The sequence below is a fragment of the Scardinius erythrophthalmus genome, assembly GCF_964197995.2.
Source record: "Scardinius erythrophthalmus genome assembly, chromosome: 9".
Taxonomy (NCBI): Eukaryota; Metazoa; Chordata; class Actinopteri; order Cypriniformes; family Leuciscidae; genus Scardinius; species Scardinius erythrophthalmus.
In genome coordinates, this window is record NC_138229.1 from 43,039,988 (window position 1) to 43,056,127 (window position 16,140).

The 16,140-nt window shown below is 42.8% G+C and overlaps 1 protein-coding gene across 1 annotated transcript in view; it reads left to right on the top strand.

Annotated features, from left to right (window-relative positions):
- The window catches only part of LOC308695659 (NACHT, LRR and PYD domains-containing protein 12-like), a gene marked incomplete at both ends in the record, with an annotated part of 40,703 nt that extends 24,965 nt beyond the window's left edge, over nucleotides 1-15,738 (top strand). The window contains 3 exons of the mRNA XM_081373839.1: nucleotides 10,173-10,343; nucleotides 10,576-10,746; nucleotides 15,564-15,738. Coding sequence (XP_081229965.1) covers nucleotides 10,173-10,343; nucleotides 10,576-10,746; nucleotides 15,564-15,738 — 517 coding nt within the window. The remainder of the gene's footprint in view (nucleotides 1-10,172; nucleotides 10,344-10,575; nucleotides 10,747-15,563) is intronic.
- Between the last annotated feature and the right edge of the window lie 402 nt (nucleotides 15,739-16,140).

The following is a 16,140-nucleotide window of genomic DNA, read 5'->3' on the forward strand; positions in this document are numbered from 1 at the left end:
AGCCATTGTAAATTCGCGTTAAATTTAGCATTATCCTTAATATTTGAGTTTTAGCCTGTAAATCGTATCATCCTGTTTTCCCAAAATTTGTGAATTTGTGAAAAATTTGCTTTTCATAAACAATGCATCAATCTGCCTTTTTATTTATAAAATCATGTTTTCTGATCGTTTACAAACTTAGAATTTTCTTTCTGTTGTTTGCTCATTCTCATCACGTGTTGCTAGTGTTTAAACAAAGCCAATACAACAATGGAGAAAACATGCGGCTGTTTTTAAAAAAACTTTCGGCTCTAATTTACAGCTCTTCAGCGAATAGGCTACCAGAAAATAATTAATAATTTACCAGTTAATTCAATTTAGGTTTGACTTCTTGTTGTGTAGGCAAACAAGGAGATCTTTAAAAACTATAACAAGGGTTTTCATTCTTCATCTGCGCTGCCGCTATCACGTCCCTGCCGTGTGTTTGTCTAGTTCTCAAGTTTCGGACTTTTTCGGTGTCCATCTGACTGGGTTTTCCGACCCATTCTATCAATGTGTTTATATAGGATGTGTCTGTTTATCCCTCAACACTTCTAAAAAAGGCAAAGAGAATTGACTTACCACAGCAGCGGAAGAAAGAGAAGATGTTCAAACCTCTTGTTGATTTTTAAATGCGATACTTTGCTGGAAAGGACGTAGCTCGCCTGTGTTGCAAGATCACGTCGCTGAGGTCACCACTTGTAAGCCCGCGCTCGATCGGCCCAAAGTCCGCCATCCAACCAGCGCAGAAGGTCTTTACGTGTTACTGTCCTTTTCTCGAGGCAAAGTATTTTTTGATTAAATGCAATACATTTGAATATGTATTCTCTCGTTATTTCATCTGACTCCATAAATGAACATTTTTTGAGATATCTTTGTATCATTAATTGTGAGCGAATGTTTGACTATCCCTTTTTAACTATTTAATGCAAATAATGTCAAAGTCAGTTAGAATAATCAAATGTAACAATTTATTATGTCAGGTAAATGTATCATGCCAATTTCATAATCAATTCAAAGATAATCGATACAAAACATCAAATTCTCTGGAATAAAGAAAAGAGATGCATACCCAACATTAAGAAATACATGAGGCTAAGAGATCTCTCTCTCAGCCTCACGGACCAATCTGAAATACAGAAAAGGCCTCAAACTCCCTGCTGCATTTCATTATATAGACAAACCTTTTGTCACGGATTGGCCAGGTTCATCCACCACAATCACCCAGCGATCACAGTCACCTGAATATTAATTAGTCACACCTGCACCCCTTCAATCACCACTGCTTCATAAGCACACCTCACGCACTCTTCACTGTCCGGGCTCGTTTATCCGAAGCGGACTCTAGTGCTTCTCTCTGCGGGTTTTACTACTAAACTTACCTGTGTTTACTTACCAGTTCTCTACGACGTATCCTGTCTGTTCCAGTCAATCCAGATATCAACTCGAGTGGTGTACGAGCCGTAAGCCCTTCAGAATCATCCTGTGGTGCGTGAGTGTAAGCTGTCACCTGTCATCGTCTACACCCCAAGTTCATCTCCGCTCTGAAGTCTCATCCTGCCGTCCCTGCAAAGAAACAATCATCAGTCATCACGAGTTACATTCCAGAACTCCCTTCCTCTGAACTCTGATACTCACCAATATCCAGCTCGTTGATCCATCTTGACATTCTGTTGTTTCAAATAAACATTACAGCTTCACTTACCTTGTTGTCCGTCTGCTTCCGTAACAGTAAGCCCGGACCATAACAGACTGCGGCAGCATGAGTGTTCAAGATCCCTTTCAAGAGCTGGTGGATTCGTTGAAGCGGGTATTATCATTAAATCCAACCATTCTGCCTACTTCAACCTTCACGTCTTCCGCACCACCAGCATCACCACCAGCGAGCACTTCTTCGACCACCGCATCCAGTCCCATGGCCTGACCAGCGCTCTACTCTGGCGGGGCGGGGGAGTGCAACGGTTTCCTACTTCAATGTTCTCTCATCTTCACCATGCAGCCCACATTATATCCCACTGATCAGTCGAAAATTGCTTTTATTACGTCCTTACTCACCGGTCCAGCTCTCCAATGGGCGGAAACAATCTGGAAGCAAGCCGGGCCTGCCATCAGTTCTATACAAGCCTTTGTCACTCACTTCAAAGAAGTATTCGGCCGAACGGATGGAGAGATATCAGCCGGTGAGCAACTCTATCATTTATCTCAAGGAAAGATGTCTACTCATGAATATGCCCTTTGCTTTCGTACTCTAGTGGCAGCCAGTGGATGGAACGAGCGGTCTTTACTGACCACCTACCGGCTTGGTCTCACACCTCAACTCCGTCTACAGTTAGCCGCCTTGGACGATAATATGGGGCTTGAAAAATTCATCCAACAATCCATCTGGTGCTCAGACCGGATACAATCTTATCTGTCCCATTCTGATTCCACTGCACTCCTCCGCCCATCTGAGACCGCCAGCCCTCCAGAACCAGAACCCATGATCTTAGAATCTGGTAAACTTACCGCCGCTGAGCGACAGAGGAGGCTGACCCGGGGTCTCTGCCTGTATTGCGGAGTTAGTGGACATGTTCGGTTGAACTGTCCCACTCGTCCCATACGTACATCGGTGAGTTTATTCCATATTGATGAAGAAAAGATGCAACCACTCACTTCTTGTGTTCAGTTAACCACCCAAACATCCTCTGTTTCAGTTCACGCCCTCATCGACTCCGGGTCAGCTGGAAATTTCATCTCGGGGACCCTCTGTCGCCAGCTCCAGCTCCGTACCGAGGCCTCGTCCATCGTTTACCAGATCCAACCCATAACCAAATTCATCAATGTACGTCCACGTATTCACCGGAAATGTGAACCCATTATACTTCAAGTCGGAGCCCTTCACCAAGAGGAGATCCAGCTACTGGTTCTGGAGGGAGAAAATGCAGACATCATCCTGGGCCGTCCGTGGCTGGTGAAGCATGATCCCATCATCTCTTGGGGCTCCGGGGAAGTGATGAAATGGGGAAAAGATTGTAGTCCAAGATGTTTTCCAGTCCTTCCACGTCCTGTTCTGAATCCTGTTCCAGTTTATGTCACGTCAGTCGAAAGTCCAGTCGAGAAACAGTCCACGAAGATTCCTGATATCTACTCATCTTTCCAAGACATCTTCTGCCCCAAGAGAGCTTCCCAGCTACCACCTCATCGGCCATGGGACTGTGCCATAGACCTGTTCCCTGATGCTTCTTTGCCCAGAGGTAAGATCTACCTGTTGTCACTTCCAGAGACCAAGGCCATGGAGGAGTACATCCAGGAAGCTCTCGATTAGGGATACATCCGGCATTCGACATCTCCCGCAGCATCCAGCTTCTTCTTTGTGGCTAAAAAGGATGGAGGGCTGCGGCCATGTATTGATTACCGGACACTTAACCAAGGCACCGTCAAGTTCAAATATCCCCTTCCTCTCGTCCCTGCGGCCCTTGAACAACTCCGTACAGCTACCATCTTCACGAAGTTGGACCTCCGCAGCGCCTACAACCTGGTGAGAATACGAGAAGGGGATGAATGGAAAACTGCTTTTGTGACCCCTACAGGCCACTACGAATATCTGGTTATGCCCTATGGTCTGGTCAACGCCCCTTCCGTGTTTCAAAACTTCATTCATGAGGTCCTCCGGGAGTTCCTGCATCGCTTCGTGGTCGTTTATATAGATGACATCCTCATCTACTCCCGGAGCGAAGCCGAACACCGTCACCACGTTGCGGAGGTCCTTTGTACACTCAGAGCTCATCATCTCTTCCTGAAGGCCGAGAAATGTTCCTTCCATCTCCCATCAGTCCAGTTCCTAGGATACATCATTGACAGCCAGGGGGTTCGCATGGACGAGAGGAAAGTCACTGCCGTTACCACCTGGCCAGAACCCACCTCAATCAAAGAGCTCCAGAGATTCCTTGGATTTGCCAACTTTTACAGAAGATTCATACGAGGTTACAGCATCATCACCACTCCACTTACCAACTTGCTCAAAGGAAAACCCAAAAGTCTCCTCTGGGATCCTGAAGCGGCCGCAGCCTTCCAATCCCTCAAGTCTGCCTTCACTCAAGCACCTCTCCTGACTCATCCTGATCCTGAGCTTCCTTTTGTCGTGGAGGTGGATGCCTCAACTTCCGGAGTTGGAGCTGTCCTTTCACAACTTAATGGGACACCGAAATTACTCCATCCATGTGCCTACTTCTCTCGGAAGCTCAGCCCGGCGGAGAGGAACTATGACATCGGCAACCGTGAACTCCTGGCCATTAAGCTCGCCCTGGAAGAGTGGCGACATTGGCTGGAGGGCGCCATCCACCCATTCCAAGTCATAACAGACCATAAAAATCTTCAGTACCTCCGTGATGCGAAACGTCTCTGTCCCCGTCAGGCCCGATGGTCACTATTCTTTTCAAGGTTCCACTTCTCCATTACCTACCGTCCTGGTCCAAAGAATGTCCGAGCCGATGCCTTGTCCAGACTACATGATACTCCTGAGACTCCCGAGACAACCACTAGCATTCTACCCAAAGAGATCATCATCAGTCCCATCGAATGGTCTGCCCCTCCAGCCGTCGCCACTCCTGACCCTCGTCCTCCGCCGGGCTGTCCACCAGATCGCCGATTCATCCCCAGGACACAACGGGTAGATCTCATCCACACCACACATACCTCACTGGGCACTGGACATCCTGGGGCCAACAACACTCTCTCGCTGCTATCAGAACGCTTCTGGTGGCCAGGAATGACAAGGGATGTGAAAAGGTATGTCCAAGGATGTAAGGAGTGTGCCATGTCCAAGAGTCCCAGACATCTCCCTGCAGGAAAGCTCCATCCCTTGCCAATTCCTAACCGCCCCTGGTCACACCTAGGAGTTGACTTCATGACCGACTTACCATCATCGGATGGAAACACCTGCATCTTCGTCATAGTCGATCGATTCTCCAAGTTCTGTAGATTACTACCACTAAAAGGTCTTCCCACTGCCCTGGAATCTGCTGAACTCCTCTTCAATCATGTCTTTCGCTATTATGGGATCCCAGAAGACATTGTGTCCGACAGGGGACCCCAGTTCATTTCCCGAGTATGGAGATCGTTTTTTAAGCTCCTAGGTGTGACCGTCAGCCTCTCCTCTGGCTATCACCCTCAGACCAACGGCCAGACGGAGAGGAAGATCCAGGAAGTGGGGCGGTTCCTCAGGACCTTCTGCAGCGGCCACCAGAACTCCTGGAACCAGTTCCTGGGTTGGGCGGAGTATGCCCAAAATTCACTGCGGCAACCCACTACAGGCCTCACACCATTCCAGTGCGTTCTCGGATTCCAGCCTCCTCTGTTTCCCTGGGATGGTGAACCATCTGAGGTCCCCGCAGTGGATTACTGGTTCCGGGAGAGCGAGAGAGTCTGGGACGAAGCTCACCATCACCTGCAGAGGGCAGTTCGCAGATCCAAGTCAGTCGCTGATCGGAGGAGGATTTCGGGTCCAGTCTACGTCCCAGGAGACAAGGTTTGGCTCTCCACTCGCGATATTCGTCTGCGACTGCCCTCCAAAAAACTGAGTCCCAGGTTTGTTGGCCCCTTCACCATCTTGGAACAGGTCAATCCCGTCACGTACAAACTCCAGTTGCCACCTCAGTATCGGATCCATCCCACATTTCACGTCTCACTACTCAAACCCTTTCACGAACCTCTTGTTCCCTCCACAGAACCTGGCCATGAAGAGGAACCTCCTCCCCCCTTGATGATGGAAGAAGGGTCCATCTACTCCGTCCGAGAAATCCTGCAGTCCCGACGTCGTGGTGGTCAGTTGGAATATCTGGTCGATTGGGAAGGATACGGACCAGAGGAGAGATCATGGGTCCCAAGAATCGACATCCTTGATCCCACGCTCATGGAAGAGTTCCATTCCAGTCATCCGCAGTACCCTGGACCTCGTGGACGAGGAAGACCACCACGGCGTCGGAGATCTCGGCCCTCAGGAGCGGGCCCTGGGGAGGGGGGTAATGTCACGGATTGGCCAGGTTCATCCACCACAATCACCCAGCGATCACAGTCACCTGAATATTAATTAGTCACACCTGCACCCCTTCAATCACCACTGCTTCATAAGCACACCTCACGCACTCTTCACTGTCCGGGCTCGTTTATCCGAAGCGGACTCTAGTGCTTCTCTCTGCGAGTTTCACTACTAAACTTACCTGTGTTTACTTACCAGTTCTCTACGACGTATCCTGTCTGTTCCAGTCAATCCAGATATCAACTCGAGTGGTGTACGAGCCGTAAGCCCTTCAGAATCATCCTGTGGTGCGTGAGTGTATGCTGTCACCTGTCATCGTCTACACCCCAAGTTCATCTCCGCTCTGAAGTCTCATCCTGCCGTCCCTGCAAAGAAACAATCATCAGTCATCACGAGTTACATTCCAGAACTCCCTTCCTCTGAACTCTGATACTCACCAATATCCAGCTCGTTGATCCATCTTGACATTCTGTTGTTTCAAATTAACATTACAGCTTCACTTACCTTGTTGTCCGTCTGCTTCCGTAACACCTTTCACATGGAAACATGTACTAACAAAAGAAATTTGCATTCAGAGGTCGCACCTTTTGGGAGTGTGTGACCATTTGTCTTGAGAGACCACCTTCCTTTAAAGTCAGTTATCTTTAAACTCTTAAAAACCTTATTACCTTTTGTTTTACTTATTGGAAATGAGACATTTGTACCAGTCGCACTGTGACATTTTAAATGATACCAAACATGAAAAATACTCTGTGATATTCATTCACATTAAACTATACATTTTCTTGGGTGAATTCAGGTGATCATCTGAGCATGATAGAGAGGGGGTGAGGGGAGAGGGAAAGAGATGTAGAATTCGGATGACTCTGAGGTGAGACTTTCGTCTCAATGGTGCACAAGGGCCAGTTCAAATGGTAATCTCCAGAGAGGTCCTCTTGTCCTCTCAGGGTCTGGTCACCCCCGAAACAGACTGTCCGGCATTTTGTAATTTCTCAATTCTTACACCATGACCAAAATTAACATTAGAGATTTATTTGTAGCCACCATTTCAGTCCTGTGTGTAACACAGCTCACAGTCACTGAACGTGTCATTGATTGATGATGTAAAACTCCAGACGAGTTTTCTTGTGTGTCCGTTTTTAACATGTCTTGACTGTCGTTTAGTCTAATATTAATGACAACTGAGATCTTACAGTGTGACATGATTTACAGCAAGGATCAAGTTCGTACAGTCTGACAAGCAGCAATTGTAAAGGACTTATAAATCGCACAGTGTGAACTCGGCTTAAGACATTGTTGGCTGATATAGAGTGACAACTAGTGGTGCAACGGATCATCATTGATCCGTGATCCGTTCGGATCAATATCTTCGGTTCGGCACACACGTGATTCGCGGATTGATTTATGAAAAAAAAGAAGAAGTTGTGCGCATGTTCAGTCCACACACAGCGTGGTCATGGCGAGCGGAGGAACTGAACGGAGGAGCTTGAACGCCCCGCGTCATTTAAAATTACCTGTATGGGAGCATTTTGGCTTCCCTGGAACACGCGTCTAATTCCATTCAAACGCTCGCTTTACCATTATACACGCGCGGCGCGTCCTATTCGCTTTGGACGCGCGAAAGGATTCAAACTGTTCAAGTATCGAACTAGACGCGAATTTGACGGTCTATTCGCGTTTCATGTTAACGCAGCAAAATGAACAGGCTGCGATGTCAAGATTGCAATGCGTGCGTGTGTGTGTGTGAGAGAGAGAGAGCGAGAGAGAGAGGCACGGGCGCGATCGAACAGTGGAAACATGTGGAACAGTCAAACTGTAAACTCTTGTCAAACTGTAACCTAACTGTCACCCAAACACACACACACACACACACACACATACACACACACACACACGCACGGTGTTTAACCCTTTAGGCGCCAAGGTTTTTTTGAAAAAATGCTGGATTTTGACATCAAAATTTCAAAAGCTTGTGGCTTGAAAGGGCTTAAAGATAGAGATCTACTGTAAATTAGAAAAATGTTGGGGATGACTGGAAGTTTATGTGGGGTGTGAATATACTCATCTAATTTACATATTATGACGTCATCAGGGGCGGCCCTCTTGAATTTCATAATATTCAGGAAATAGTAGACATTGAACTGATGTTTGAACTTATTTGCATGTTTTTTTTTTTTCTATCCTCATTCTAAATGATGAGAAAAGAGGAAACCAAAAATAACAGGAGAAAGTACTAAATTATTACTATACTATATAGTAGTAAAACGCATGTGAACAGTAGCCTACTTTTTTTATCAGTTCATCAGTAATATTCAGGAAAAAATATATATGGAGTGGGGTTTTTTTTGGTCTTTTTATCCTCATTCCAAATGATCAGGAAAAGAGGAAATCAACAGTAAAACTATAAGTAACTATTTCTTCTACCTCTGCTGCATTTACCTCTAGCAATAGCTCTCATATGTACACTAAGACCACGTCCACCCCTGCCAGCCCCATCCACGTTGGGCAAATGGTCAAAATGATCTGTTTGTGCTTCGTGAACACTCGCGCCTTGTGCGGCGGCACATGCACTACAAAGATGTTCCGGGAGAAGCGCGCGCGGCACCATTGTGCGGCAAAGATGTACCGGGAGCAGCGCGCGCGGCAAAGATGTTCCGAGAGAAGCGCGCGCGGCACCATTGTGCGGCAAAGATGTACCGGGAGAGGCGCGCGCGGCACCATTGTGCGGCAAAGATGTACCGGAAAAAGCGCGCGTGGTAAAGATGTACTGGGAGAAGTGCGCGTGGCACCATTGCGCGGCAAAGATGTGCCGGGAGAGGCGCGGGCGGCACCATTGCGCGGCAAAGATGTACCGGGAGAAGCGCGATCATTAGACGGCCGATCGTCATTTCCAAAAGGCAAATATTCCCATTCAGAGTCAGAATCGGCAAATAACATTTGCAACACATCCTCAAGGTACAAGTTTTTATTAGCCATTTGACGATTTTGTCTCACAAATCTCACAATTTACTCAGACGCTCTGAACTGAACTGCTTCCGCATAAATGACACGATCGCTCACTTGCTCTGCTGTTTCCTCCAACACTTTGAATAGAAACATGACGTCATTTTGGTCTTGAATCAAATTATTACATGTCTGCCATCTAGTGGTAGGGAATACAAATGAGATATTACACCATATTAGGATCTACAGCCTGTTTTATTAAGTATGACGTCTTGTCGCAATTTTGCGACTTTGGCGCTTAGAGGGTTAAAAGCAAAGATTATCTAATCTTTTGGACATTCATCATATTGCATTGGTTTTCATTTCTTGTCCTCAAACAGAGTAATCTGTTTATTTTGAAGTTACACATTCTACATTGATTAAAAAAGAAAATCAAATGTGTTTTTAATGGTAGTAGGCTATTATTTTATACAGAAATAAATTATTTATAATTCAGATGAGAATAACGTTAAAGTTTAATTTTAATTTTAAATTCATTCAGGTACAATTACCAAACATATCTAAAGGTCTTTCAAAAGGGTGGCAGTCTTTCATTATCAACTGTTGTTGTGGACTATATGGAGAAGTATTTGTTCTCCATTTGAGTGAGATGTTTTTATGTGGCTAATTGAGCAAAGTGCTTCCATATATTTTATTATTAGTAGTATTAGTTCAAGATTAAAATAAAAATGTCGGATTGATTTCGGTATCGGCAAGTAGCCAAAGCTGCGGCATCGGTATCTTATCGGAAGTGAAAAAGTGGTATCGGGACATCGGTGGAAACCTTTTTATAGTCTATGGTGGAAATACATCAAGCATGGCCACGTTACGTCATCCCGTCGCGCACCCACTGTTGATTTTATATATTTTTATTTAATATTTTAAGTGTTAATAAACAAAAAGACAATACTTATGTTTATTTGTCTTGTCTTGTCTTTTTTTTTTTTTTTGCTGATCCGAAAAATTATCCGATCCGTGACTCTGATCCGAGAAACGATCCGAACCGTGAGTTTTTTGATCCGTTGCACTCCTAGTGACAACTGATATTTATATGCATTTTATGTCACTGGTTCTCAACTCCAGTCTTGGGGACCCACCGATCTGCACATCTTGTAAGTTGAACTGAGAGTGAAGAGTGTGTCATTATTTTCTGCAGGTTGAATGGGTGTATTATCACATCTGAAGGTTGTGCTGCTCTGACTTCAGCTCTGGGATCAAACTCACACCTCAGAGAACTGGATCTGACTGGGAATATAATAAGAGATGAAGGTCTGAAGCTGCTCTCGGATGGACTGAAGGATCCTCACTGTAAACTGGAGAAACTGAGGTAAGATCATACATTAATCTTAACAGAGACAAGTATCATATTATTTTAAGGGATTATTCTCTGTATTTTATTTAAATCATAGTGATTTACATTAACACATAATAAAGCAAAAGCAAACAAAGTAACAAAAACATTAAACCCACACAGATTTAGTATTTAATATCTACATATCTCTGTGGTTGTGTAGTTCCTGCTGAACTGAGAGTGAAGAGTGTGTCATTGTTTTCTGCAGGTTGAGTGTGTGTAATATCACAGCTGAAGGTTGTGCTGCTCTGACTTCAGCTCTGAGATCAGACTCACACCTCAGAGAACTGGATCTGTCTAAGAATAAAATAGGAGATGAAGGTGTGAAGCTGCTCTCTGATCAACTGAAGGATCCTCACTGTAAACTGGAGAAACTGTGGTAAGTTCATTCATTAATCTTAAAGGTGAACTAAGTAACTTTTTTTACCTTAACTGAACAGCTTCGGAGTCATTTGAATGGTTATATTACTTATTTCGGGTTGAATGGTGGTCGTTTCGCACCCCCCTGGTGCCTGTGAGCGGAAAATACGCACTTGCAACTTTGAGCCGGCGGGCCGCCGGCCGCCGCGTCAGGAAGTCTCGCGTGATATCAGGTCTCGCGATGTAAGCAATTGCTTTACGGCCAAAAGAAATCTGCTAAAATGCTGTCATTATTGCGCTCCCTCACGCTGTCCGAACCCGAATGAAGAAGACGTTTTAAAGAATGTCCCATCTGCTTTGATGTCGTTGATCTATAGCCTCTGGTGTCTGAGAATCACCAACGAGTTTTTACAACAGTGTTGTCAAATATCTATTCCGAAGCTGTAGGGGGAGCTCTAGAGAGAAACCTGCGAGCAAAAAGCGAGAATACAGAGAAGAAATCCCGAAGCTACTGAGTGCTGCTTTAATTGAAACAAGATTAATTTAAAAGGCCTTTTAGTATAATTGTAAAAGCGTGTCCCTTCAGCTTGTGGTTCTCGTGTCTTTTTGCTGTGAAATCTTTACTGATTAGTATTACGTAAACATAAGAATAAACTTTATTATTAGTAATATTTAAAGATGTTAATTTTCTGGACTGACACAACTTAGGTTTACATGATTATACATACATTTTTTTAATAGAAAATTTATGTTCAAATCTATCAAATGTAGCGTATGGACAACTCACGGTGACTTGTCATTTTAAGATTCAGAAATGCTTTTAACCATCGACCTCAGAAATGTAAATCACAGCTTAGCGCAGATGAGTCTGAATCAAATTGCCCCTTTGACACGTTGTGGCCGGGTGGAAGTTTAACAGAGACACCTTCAAAGAGATCAACTCAAACCCCTCTCTCTCTGCAAGCAAGAGATCCAGGTGGCCAGAAAAAGCCCTCTGAGATGCCATTACACACACACACACACACACACACACAAATGTCCTTTATATCTAACTCAGAATATAAATAATTCTGAAATGTATATGACATATTCCGGTATGCATGCATGTTTTCCCCCTTATATTGGCATAGTTATGATTTCCCTATGTAACAACAATGAGAAGAAACCAACCACAGACTAATTTTCTTCCAGAAAATTAATTCAAACTCTCTACTTCCTGCCGAACAAAACAGAAGATTTGTTCAGAACGTCACATGATCCTCATCACCCTGGCTATTAAAAAGAGCCTCCCCCCCAACACTAGCGAAATAACTGGTCAATGCTACCTTTGTATACTGGTTAATGCTAGCTTTGTGGTCGACTACTGACTGGTTAAGATAAAGACAGTGTCCGCACATTCCAGAGTCAAATCACCAAGGCTAGAGCCATAAGTCACCCATCCCGGTGCCAGAGAGTCTGCAAAAGACCCTTAATGACCAAACTAACGGAAAAGCTTGTCAATGTGAGGGGGGTTTGTAAAAGACAAATTGCTGCAGAGGTGGCACACCAACATTCCTGCCCCCTCCCCCGTTGGGATCTCTGAACGAACAAACTTTCTTAAGAGAGCTCTTCTGTCTCTTCTAAACCAGAAAACTGAGATTCTTCCTACAGTATACATAAAACTCATTCAAGAACAATTTTCAATGGACTCTTTACATCATACATCAAAGTATCATACATCATTCTAGGTGTTTCTATGATATATGTGTCCATTTAATATGCTTTAATCCCATATAATTCATGTAATTGTTATAATTATTAGGTGTGTAAATGATAGTGTGTTCTGTTTCATATCAATGCTATCTTACGAACACAACTAGCAAGATGGCTTGAATGATATCGGTGTAATATGTTTTGATCTTCTTTTAATTAGAAATCATGTCTAAACTGTGGCCTCTGTCCTCTCTGGTTAAGAGCTAGAGAACACACCAACACCCCAGATAAGGCATGATTTACGATGAGAAAAAGCCAGTGTCTAATTGGTCCGATCTCTTCAAGAGGGGGGGGGACAAAATTTTGAGTTTAAAACCTTGGATTCTCTGTTCGCTCGCTCTCTAAGTTTCTCTCTCGCTGCTCTCGAAGCTCTCTCTCTGTGCTCTCGCTCTCTGCAAGAAAGGCTCTGCTATCACTCTCAAGAGAGATGGGCAGAAAAAGATGAAGATCTGAACCAGACTATAACCATGTAACTGAGGAGCAGACCAACCCAAATTAAGATCAGATGGGTTAGATTTATTCAAGCCATCTTACTATCGTCTAAATTTTCGTTTCTTTTCTGAGTTATCATTTCCTTTATTTTCCGTTGAGTCTCGGTTCTAAGTTAAGTTGTGCGACAAGATTTTGAACCACGTTTCTTCTGCAACGCACGTTCAACTTCAAAGACACATCAACCATCCGCGACCGCCAGCCACACGTGACTGGGTCTCGGCCCATTTATCCAAGCACGAGGAGGCCAGCCGACGAACGAACGAGGGAAAACCCCTTTGACGCTCACCAGAGGAATTCCCAAAAGGAACGCAAAAGCAAAGACGCAAGTAGACTACCTCCAGACTAAAATCTTGACTGGTGTTTTGATAAATGTAATAACCTGTCTAAGAAACAATAGAAGGGTTAAATTAATGATTGATGGTTCGTTCAGGTCATGTCTTACAAGTGCATATAGAAATTTGGAATTTCCTTCCTCTTACCCTTAAACTCATTCTTCCCAAACTCATTCTTCTTTTGTATTTCTTTCTTTATTACTCTCTTCCTTTCTGCAACCTGTATGAATGTGTGTGTATGCGTGCGCGTGTTTGTGTTAGTTGTTAGAATGATCAATAGAGTCTTGTTTGTGTTAGTTATGTGTATATATAATCATATAAATAATATATAATCAATAAAGTATTGTTTGTATTTGAAAAGATATTGCTTGTGTATGTGCTCAACAAATTTATTGTCTTGAACTTCGATCAAAAGTTACCGATGCTTTTACCCTATTTCTTAATTTACTGTTAGGGGGTTATTCTTTCTTGGCCAGGAAGATATTATATTTCCTAGAGTTAATAATTGTTTATGCTTTCTGTTCATTGGATGAACTGATAAATGATCATATTATTGATTCTGTTACAGTAAATTCTGAAAATAATTAAATGATTAATTATTGATCATAATTCGTTATGAATAATAATTAATGATATTTATACGGGCGTATAAACACTACACCTAGTTGTGTTAGTTGAACTCTAAGTGCTTATTTTAGAGAATGAGGATGTATCTCTATGTTTGTATCTTCCAGATATAGCAATCTTGGTACCAAATTAAACCTCTCGGTGTGTCTAAGCTAAATATGTATAGTAGGTTATGATAAAATGTATTATACTGTGTTTACCATCATTTGGAGTAGAAATGACAAAATCTTGACACCGTCATAAACCATGCAAAATAAGCTATCGAGCTGAGACAAAGAAACTCTTTCCCGCTCAGAATGTCTTGATCCGATTGCTCTAACTACCCAAAAAATGAGTGGGCTTCGAACTACTTAAAGAAGGACGCACACGCCATCGTGCTCTCTCTATTTTTACGCCTTCTTATTTGGTTTTGTCTTGTCTTCACTCTGTTTTGTTTTGTGTTTTACTTTGCTTCTTAGTTTTTGCATTAGTCGTATCTCCGGCTTCTTGACTTGTTTTAGTCTCGAGTTCATACATTTTTACCTACGAGCGAAATGGACTTAAACTGAATTTTTCTGGCAACTCTTACAAGTGAACTGTTTGAACCTCCCGCGAACTAGATGAGCTCCGGAAGAACCGAAAGAACGTGTCCAACTAACGCCGAGAACGGACACTCACACACACGCATTCCTGCTCAGCAACAAAAGATCAATGCAAGTATTCTTTTTACCCAGATTTAAATGTGTTAAGGTTGTCTGCCCTGCTTAAGGTGATTTTGATTTCTTTGCTGGTTCTCAAAGGTTAACTGTTTGTGACATTTTTGCCATTCTGTGATCTGCTCTTCCTGTCTTTATTTACTTTCGTTACTGTTCATGTATATATTCTTCGTTAAATGTAGTTGTATGTTTATAGTTTCATTTGTTAAAAACCCATTATACACTTGATTGTCTCTGTTTGCTGCTCACAGAACAAAGCCTCTTAAATGTGTGATCTTAGCTACAAGTTTTATAAAGTGTGATCAGCCTACAAGTTAATAATCTTGTAAAACAAGAAAGTTATTCCTCATGGCCAGAGGAATAGCCTTTCTTGAGAATTTCTAAGAAGAATCCTCCTTGAGAGTCGATAAGCAAATCGCATAATTCGTTTGGCGGACAAACAAATTATTCGATGTGACATTAATTTTGTAGGAATTCACAATTTGATATATAGCCCATCTGTATATTCATAATTAAATGTAATTCGTTGTGGTTAATTATTTATATATAGAGATACAAATATATGGGCTTTGTATTACCGTTTTGGGCGATTTAAAAGGTGTAAGTAATATGGCTCATAACTAGTATGATTAATTATTAATGATTAATTAATGATTATTAATTATACATTCCCCTCATTTGAGCTGTTTTGCTACACAAATATGATCATCAGGCTTTTGAGGAAGGTTTATTTGTTCATCTCTCAATCATCACTGTATTGTGTTGGCATTGTATGTTTTAAAATTACAGAGCTCTGATTATAAAACTAAGCATTAAATATCATATTCCGTGGCAGTCATCAGGGGTCAGTGATTCTCAACTCCAGTCTTAGGGACCCACCGCTCTGCACATTTTGTAAGTTTAACTGAGAGTGAAGAGTGTGTCATTGTTTTCTGCAGGTTGAGTGATTGTATTATCACAGCTCGAGGTTGTGCTGTTCTGGCTTCAGCTCTGAGATCAAACTCACACCTCAGAGAACTGGATCTGATTGGCAATAATCTAAAAAAAGCAAGTGTGAAGTGTCTCTCTGGTTTGAAAGATAATCCACATTATAAACTGGAGACACTAGTGTAAGTATTGATTCATTTCATATCATATAATATAATAAAATAATTTGAACTATTCAATCCTCTGAACAGATGTGTCAGCAGTAATGCATATGTTACTGTGTGTGTTTTATTTTACTGACAGCTTTTAAATGATGGTGAATATGGAGCCACTACAGAGACATTATCATCAAAACCGAAGATCTCGATGACTGGACTTTACTGTATATAAATGTCTTCCTCTGATCCAATTATCAGTGAATTGTTTTCTCAGTGAAGAGAGCAGGTTAACACAATCACTACATTAACTCTACAATGAACTTCAGCTGAGTTTCATCTGTGTTTCGTGGAACTGGATGTTTTGGTCTAATGATGATGCTTTTAATGTCTTTGTGAAATGTCTTCCTGAGATTTGATTGAAGCTCAACTG